This window comes from Phalaenopsis equestris, unplaced genomic scaffold, assembly GCF_001263595.1.
Source record: "Phalaenopsis equestris unplaced genomic scaffold, ASM126359v1 Scaffold000203, whole genome shotgun sequence".
Lineage (NCBI taxonomy): Eukaryota > Viridiplantae > Streptophyta > Magnoliopsida > Asparagales > Orchidaceae > Phalaenopsis > Phalaenopsis equestris.
The window spans coordinates 2,921,603-2,930,703 of NW_018164645.1; the positions used below are offsets into that span (position 1 = coordinate 2,921,603).

At 30.4% G+C, this 9,101-nt stretch overlaps 1 protein-coding gene across 1 annotated transcript in view; it reads left to right on the forward strand.

Annotated features, from left to right (window-relative positions):
- Positions 1-8,725, forward strand: part of LOC110022878 (RNA polymerase II C-terminal domain phosphatase-like 1) — an 82,555-nt gene extending 73,830 nt beyond the window's left edge. Inside the window, exons 14-15 of the mRNA XM_020722010.1 lie at positions 7,800-7,884; positions 8,490-8,725. Coding sequence (XP_020577669.1) covers positions 7,800-7,880 — 81 coding nt within the window. The 3' untranslated portion in view covers positions 7,881-7,884; positions 8,490-8,725. The remainder of the gene's footprint in view (positions 1-7,799; positions 7,885-8,489) is intronic.
- The last annotated feature ends 376 nt before the right edge of the window (positions 8,726-9,101 follow it).

Sequence of the window (9,101 nt, forward strand, 5' to 3'; positions counted from 1 at the left end):
CATAAATTGATTATGAGAAATCTAAATCTTTGTAATACATATTAACCTATGTTCAATTACCCTCTCTCATAACTTTAAAGGATGACACATCAACTTAATTCCTCTATAATTTGCACACTCTTGTGCCTTCCCTTTATTCTTAAAAATGGTGACCAAAATACTCTTTCTCTACACCTCAGGCGTCTTTTTAGTTTTTAAAATAATATTAAAGAGTTTAGTAAGCCAAGAAACTTCCGAATCTCCTAAATATTTTCACACTTCAATTGGGATATCATCAGGTGCTACAGACTTTCGACTCTTAATTTTCTTTACAGCCTCATCAACTTCTTTTTACTAATGCGACGGTAAAAATGAAACATTTTATTATTATTATTATTATTATTCACGATATTACGATCACTAAGATTGATCGTATTTTCAAAAACTTGATTAAAAATTTAATCAAAATAATTGACCCACCTATGTTGAATATGTTTATCTAAAAAATATTTTTTTTTATTTTCATCTTTAATACACTTTACTTGAGCTAAATCTTTACATTTTTTTTTATCTTTGTTTGGTTAGTTTATACATATATTTTTCACCTTCCTTAGTATCTAATGTATTAGAAATATTATTTAAAGTAGAATTTTTAGCATCACAGATTGTTTTTTTAGACTGTCTGCGGGCCGTTTGATATTTTTCTAGTTCTCTAAGCTTTTACATTTAAACTAATTTCTATAACATAATTTCTTATATTTTATATTTTCTTGCACATTATTATTACACCACCAACTATTTTTATTTATAAAATTTTTTTCTTTTGATTCTTCAAGCACATCTTTTGCTACTTGTTTAATAGTGTTTATTATTTTATTCCACATAACATTTGCTTCTTCATGAACATCCCAAATTTTGAAATCTTGAATTTTACTCATAAAAATAATTTTATTTGTGTCTTGTAGATTCTCCCATATAATTTTACAATGATGAGTCCTAGTATTATTTATTTTACATCGATTCATTTTGAAATCTGGAACTATAAACGATATTGGATACTTAAATCCTCACTTGGAATGACCTTACAATCTTTACAATCTCGACAATCTCTTCTTCTCATAATAAAATAATTAATTTTTGTTTTATTAGATCCACTCTTATATGTAATAAGATGCTCATCTCTTTTCTTGAATAAAGTATTAGTAATAACAAAATCATACGTTAAAATAAAATCTAAAATAGCTCTATCTTTTTCATTAGTTACTCCAAAACCGTAGTCACCATGAGCATTTTTGAAATCTTCTACCACTCTACCGACATGTCCATTTAAATCTCATCCCATAAAAATTCTTTCTTGAAGAGGTATAATTTGTATTAAGTCTTCTAAATCATTCCAGAATTTATGTTTAAACCATATATCTAAACCTACTTGAGGAGCATAAACATTTACAATATTAAAAAGTTTAGTATCAATAATAATCTTAAGGGCTATAATTCTGTCTCAAACTCTATTAATTTTTACAAAATTATCTTTCAAACTCTTATCTATAATTACACCTACACGATTTTTAGTGCTGACTTTTACCAGAATACTAAAATTTAAAACTTAAATTATCAATCTCCTTAGTCTTTTGTCCAACCCATTTAGTTTCTTGAATACATAAGATATTAATTTTTCTATGAATCATAATATCAACTAATTCCATTAATTTACCATTGAGAGTACCTATATTCCAAAATTCTATCATAATATTAATTTCATTAGTTTCATCGACTAACTTATTTACCCGCATTCGTCCGTAATGTGGGAACCCTTGCATATTTGACACTACACTCGGACGCCGGTGTAGCGGCTCTTGCTCACTTATCACCGTATTCAGGCAATACAGCGTGTCGCTTCCAAGGGACGCCCTAACACTTATACAATGATTAAAAGGATTCATGTCATGATTCATTTCGACAAGTTTTACGCTGATTGTCGACTACCTAACACAACCCTCCACTTTTCACGTCCGGGTCTAGGACTGATAATGACAGTGTTAAAGATAAATTTATAACAGTATTACCATTTTTTTTTTTCTTTGGTGACTTTTTGTAATGATTTTGGGTGATTAATTAATTTTTCTCTTTAGTTACTCTTCTAATTATTTTGAATGATTAATTATTAATGATAGAAAATGATACTGAACTTATATTTTTTGTCTTCTAACCACTTGTTTCCTCGATATTTTGATGATCCTGGATTAGGTTGTGATAGAATTATATTCTTATACAGAGATTTGATTATTGATTAGCTCGAATAATTTAACTCATGTTTCTGGGCGTTGCAGCCCAAAAGAGTAGGGGAAAGGTTTTCTTAGGTCTTGAGCTAGTGAAGTGTGCGCAATTGCAGGTTCTCCCAAGCTTCGAAAATCTACCTTGGGAGCGTGATATGATACTTTTTAAAAATTTTCCAAGCTCCTAGTGAGTTCACAAGAGTATTTTTGAATTGTTTTGTGACCTCTAAGAACTAGCAAATTTAGTTACATGCATTCGATTGAATTTGGCAAATAAGAAAATGACCATGAGCGGAATATTGTTAAACCAATGAAGAGAGAAGTCTTTTGGGTCATCAAGGATGACATTTGAGTATGTCATTAATTCTCGATAAGCAAATAGTGGATTCAAATGATGTTGTATGGTTATTGGGGTCTAATTTCCCTTGTAAGACTCCAATGTATGAATCTTTTGTTTATTTTTTTTTTCTTTGGGTGCTTTTTCCTCTACGATTTCTTTAGATAACATATTGTTGAATAGGTCTCTTCCAATTGATTTATTGTTCTCTCTCTTTTTTATAATTGATCGGAGTGGCGTCTTGAGTATCGGGGTAATATTTGATGATGTCATCTTCTTCCTCTGCTGAAGTGAATGACAATTTTTTTTTTACTCTAGTTGTTGGATATCTTATGATTTGGCTTCTTTCTCCACGTACCATTGATTATGGGGAGTCAGATGGTAATCAGGCATATGGTGCCTCCCTTGGGGCTTGCTCTAAAGCCTCTTTGATCATCAAAGTCATCTCGTGCAATCCATGTTGGCAAAGTCTTCTCTACAATTGGGTTCTGCTTTGGGCACAACCCCACTTCTAGACAGTGTTATATCAATGATGTTGGATCCCCATTTGTATGTGGGGATAAACCACTTAAGAAATAGATGTGTTAGAGGAGAAAGCTCCCAGGAGAGAATGGAGATGAGGAAGGAAAGAAAGAGAGAAGGAAGGATAAAGAGGAGTTAAGTTTTTTTTTATTTTTACTGATATCTCAAGGAAATTTTTTTTAGTCATTTTTGGCATTCCTTTTCTCTCGCATTGGCTATCTCTATTTATAATTGAGGTTTAGCTAGGGCGTGCTATATAGAAAATGAAAATTACGTTGTGCATGATATGGTATTGAATACATGATGATGTTACTAGGCATGCAACCCTTACATCTTGTTTGTATGTACAACACACCCACTTAAATGTCTTGTCTATCTATACAACATATTGGACTAAACTTCTTGTCAATTTGTATGATCTCTGAAGCATATATTATGTGGCTATAAGCGAAATGATAAGGTCTTTTCAGATTATGGGAGAACTCCTTGTTAGGTTTATTGAAGGCTTCTTGGCTAGATTTGCCAACTACCCCGTTTGGCCAAATTGATGTGTTGGTCCTTTTGGTCAAACGGGCTGGTGTGGCTCCTCTGACCGAATTGTCTGGTCAAACCAGCTGTTGATTTTTTTTCTTGAAGCGAACCCGAACTAGAAGGATTTATTTATACATTATGAACATGTTGAAGGAGACCAAGATGTTGTTAGATTGTAAGCCGTGTGAAATTTTAATTGAATTAGGACAAAAAAAAATTGAACCTTGATGAAGAAGAAATCGAAGTAGATATGAGACAATATGAAATGTTAGTAGAAAAACTAACTTGCTTGTCACACACTTGTCATGACATCACAGTCACAGTAAATTTATCTAGTCAATTCATGTACAAACTCAAATAATTGCACTTTTAAGCCGCATTGAATTCTCAAATTTCTTAAATCAAGCTTAAAAAAAAAATTTAATACTAGTCATGATAACTTATAAATTGATGAATATATAGATGTGGACTATGCTAGATAACAGGTGGATAGGTCTAATTCAGGGCATTATACATTCTTAGTCTATAATTTTATAATTTGGAGAAGCAAGAAACAACATGTGGTTTCAAGATCAAGTTTTGTAGTCTAATTCAGAGCCATTTTCCAAGGGATCTGTGAATTTGATAGACACTGCGTAAAAGAGAAACTAAAAGGTGACTTGATTTAGGGGAATCAATTGGTCGACATATTCATCAAATGACTTTACAACTCGAGATTTAAAAATATTATATGCGAACTTGGAATGATAGATATTTGCCATGCAGTCTGAGAGAAAATGTTGAATTTTTGCTATATCATTGCATGCTATAATAATGTTAGTTGTGGTTGTTGTGGCCTGATCTGAAAGCTTGAAATACCAAAGTGGGAATTGATAGGCAGATGAAAATTTTATAAATTAAACATTTCTCAAAATTTGTCAACATGGAAAATCTCCCAAATATATAAGAGCGTACTAAATCCAACATTATTTGAAACTAAAAATGCATCTAATTTAAAAATTTTTAGATTTACAAAAATGTGAAAAAAAACTTATTACTTTATCCATTATCCGAAACTTCCCGATGTCTGTAAAAAAATCTCTTCTAACATCCATTAAATTCTTAAAGGAGGTTTCCTTGAAAATGTTTAGCAACTATTTTGTGAGTTAAATGAAACTAATCGACTAATTGTGTTTTTAAATCATAGTAATTTCAAAAAAATTTATGACATAATATGCATAATATACTTGAGGAATACAATATGCATATCTATTTGCTATGAAAGTAAAGCATTATAAAACGTAGATTAGTTTCTCTGTTTCAATTTTTTGGATAATTCATCTTTTTTTTTTCATTAATTAGTACGCTCGTCGGGTGAGTCATCGTCTTTATGTGTACCCAAATGGGCACACCTTTTTTGAAACAATTTTCAAACTAGCCTTCAAGCGCTGCTAACCATTTTCATTTCTTTTCAAATGCACGAATACAGTGCTTCCCCGACTAGTATCTTACAAGAGCTACTCAAATATACCATGCAATTATTTGTACATCTATGCATATCTTATATTTTTTTTCTTTTGATAAGCATTTGCATTAAACAAGGTATTATATTTTTTTCTTTTGATAAGCATTTGCATTACACCAGTGATTCATTCATCAGAAATATAAACATTTTTAAATAAAATAAGAAATGTATTTGATTTAGAAAGTAAGAAACAATTACTATAAGAAATAAAAATATATCATTTGAATCAGGATAGTCGAAAACCCCTTGTTCTTGTTAACCATTGCTTTAAGTAGCACCGACAATAAAACCTTATACTAGATTAGCATGTTTGATTTTGTCATTTTTACAGCCGTTCTTTTATTATTTATTAGTTAATTAATACATACCAGCACACACACACATATTGATAGATAGCTTTTACAAATTAATATTATAATTTTTATAATTATTTATGTATTTGAAATTTACTAACAAATTCAAATAAGCCTTATGATTTAGGTATATAAAATTTATATTCATCTTCTTTATTTAAATGAAATTCAAGTGCTTGGAATTTCACATATTTCTTTCTTTTCAAATTGCAAATTACTGTACCCAAGTCTTTTTAAATGAAATTATAATGCTTTTATTTGTTACCTTTGTAAAAATTTCTAATAAATTTCAAATTTCCATAACGTTAAAATTTATTAAATAATTTTAGGGTTATAATCATAATTTAACATAGGGGTGTTTAGAACAAGCGTCCCGTTGAAAATTCGTACAAAATTCATCTTGAATCACCTTGATTTAAAAAAGTCGCACCTGGCGCATCATGCACCAATCTGGTGCATTATGCGCCAGCACCTTGGATTTTGGGGCATCATGCGCCAAACTCCAAAATTGGCTGCTTTTGCTCCAAATTTTGCTCCTTTTATCATTTTTGCTCCAAATGTCTAAAAATGGTATACCTGCAACAAAAACACAAAAATACATTTCTTTGAAGTGTAATATTATAAAAAATAGGCATAAAAAGGTACTTAAAACAATATATTATTTTTTTGTATCACCCCCCCCCAAACTTAAATTTTTAATCAAATAAAACATTTTATCATCCTATATATATATATATATATAAGAAAGTATGAGAAATTTAAACGCAGGGTTTCCTACAACTTCTCCTAGTTAGCTTGCATGCTTAAATTTATCCTCTCTCCAAATAATTATTTTATCGATGAATTCATTCATCTAATAATAATACTATGCAGTTTAATTTGTATTTTTAATAGTATTAAACCTAGGGTTTTGAAAAATAAAAAATTTATCTCAACAAACAAAAATTCAAAGTTGCCTTAAATTCATACCTTAAAGCACTTTCTTCTTCCTCTTGCTCCTCTCTAATGCGCAACTCTCTACAAGTTTGGTTAGAAATCAAAAGGGTTTACCTATTCCATAGACTTTTTAATAAAAGTATAATTTAAAATTATCTGATTTAGTCGCATACCATACATGCTTTCTTCTTTCTCTCTCTCCTCCCTATCCTATGAATCCTACTTGTTTGGCAAGAAAAAGACTATATAGGGAAATCACTTCTCTAGCATAAGGAAGATGAAAATGAGAAAATCCCCAATTTTTTTTGGTTTAAAATTCATATCTAAGGGACTGATTTTGTTTCCTCTTGCGGTCAAGTATATTTCCCCTCTCGATGGGCTACAAACTCTTACGAAGAAGGCCTCACTCAAGCTGCTTGCCTACAAGGCCTGCTTTAGCATTTTTTTTCTCTTTTGGTCTTGTTCTCTGGCTCCCATCGCCCTCTCTTTGTATCTCATTTGCTTCAAATGTTAACTAGTATTTTATGACAATCAACTTTTTTATAAAAATTTCATCCTCGAAATTGGAATAAGCTTTTGCCTGGTATATGTTAAATTTAGTTGATAGTAGTCCCAAAGATCCTTAGGGCAATGTTGACTGTGCATAAAATAGAGTAAGACACTTTAAAATTTGCCGCTATTTTTGACCATCCAATTGTATACACAATTGCAAGAAGTTGGCTTTGGGCAATTTTGTGACTACTCGGGAACTTATATATTTAAAACGGTAAAATTTTTTAAAAAAAACTCTTTATTTTACTCTCTAATTTTACAATTAAATTTGAGAAAATAGCAAAAAATCATTTTATTTTTACTTTTGATGATAGTTTGATAATTTTTCAAGGATAATATCAAATATGTGATAGTAGAATGTACCGAGTGAAATATCTATTATACTAAATTGGATGTAATATAATTATTAAGCTGCTAAAACTATCTTTTGACGCAGTATTTGCGAGTCACGACTTTTTAATAGCAACAACATGTTAGCTAAACAATATCACCGACCATATTATTCTTTGACATATCTCAAATACTTATTGTGAGCTGTTTCTACCTTCAGATATGTGATATTTTTCATGTCAAATTATGGGCCATCATTTTATTTTAAGCCATGATGTTATTTTTTGACATTTTCTAAATTTTAGAGGCCAGACTATAAAATAGAATAAGGTTGAATGATTTTTAAAGGTCTTTATTCATTTATTAATTTTTGCTCTGGTTAACTGATGTCAGTGTTGGATCTCCTTTTTTTTTTTTTTTTTTTTTTTTTTTTTTTATTGGTTTGAGCTTTGCAATGAACTAATGACTGACTTTAGCAGGCTGCTGAAGAGGCACTAAAATATTTGAAAGCGCGCAGCGAAGTGCAAAGGCATAAACAACAAAATCCTTGCGGGTCGTGATACGGTAGGCTCCCTACTTTTCATCGCTTATACGAACTGTACAAGTCACTTCATAAACCATTTGCTAATAATTTCATCCAGAAATGTTTTTTAGTGCGGTTGATTTTTTTATTTTTTTTATTTTGGGTGCCCGGATAACTGGTTGTTTGAAGCCATAACGTTACTATTTGTGGTTGGTTAAAAAGATGAAGGCGCACACAATATAATTAAATGCCATGCATGATTTGAAAAAGTTGTTTAGAAATGGCGATGACAATAATAGGCTCTAATATTGATTAATGTTGTCAGAGAAGGGAATAATCGTTTGGGCAACAATAAGCATAATTTATGAGAACTTAATTATGGGAATCCTACTTTCACATTAACATGTATGGAGCTATAGTGCTTTTCCTTATAATATATATCTATATATATATATATATAGACACACACATGCACGCAAAGTTCTTTTGCAGTTGAAATTTAAGAAAAAAAAGATCAAAATATGATTAAGATGTTAAATCAATGTCGCAAATGTTACTATGAATGTTGTTTTGCTTGGCTGCTAATTACGTGATATCATTTCCCCCAACGTTTCGAGAACTTGCTAAAATTTGGTCCTTCCTGTAGGAGGAATCGCCCAAAGGTGGAGCCATATTCGATGATTTCACAAGGTGAAAGTTAATGTGTTATTGCCATTTATGCAAGATGGTGAGGTTTTAATCTATTCATAGGTGATGCTTTTAAATACTGTACCTGAATTGCATTTGTATCTTACATCTGCATCCAAAATCGATCTTTAACTATTTTATTGAGCTTGATAGTTTTTGAAGTTTGTTTATTAAAATAGTATTCAATTTTATACAGCAGTTCAGTACTTTTAGATTAAATTATATATAATTTATTTATTATTTCTTCTTTATTTAAAAAGATAAAAGAAAAATAATTCTAAACTAATTTTAAATTTCGGAAAAACGATCGGTTAGAAATTGCCTCCATTAACCTGCACTAAAGCAGCTAGAAAGAAAAATAAATATCATTGATTTTTTTAATGAAATTATAGAAGAATTAAAAATTAATCCTTGCAATAAATGAAAGCTTTTTTAAACAAATGCGGTTTTGTTGCTGGAGAGCATCCAAGGCATTGGATAAACGCTTTTATTTGATGCTGAATATAGCAGAGCTAAATTATTAGATTAATGTATTAAATAGGGGCATAGAAGGGTTAGAATCTATGAAAAT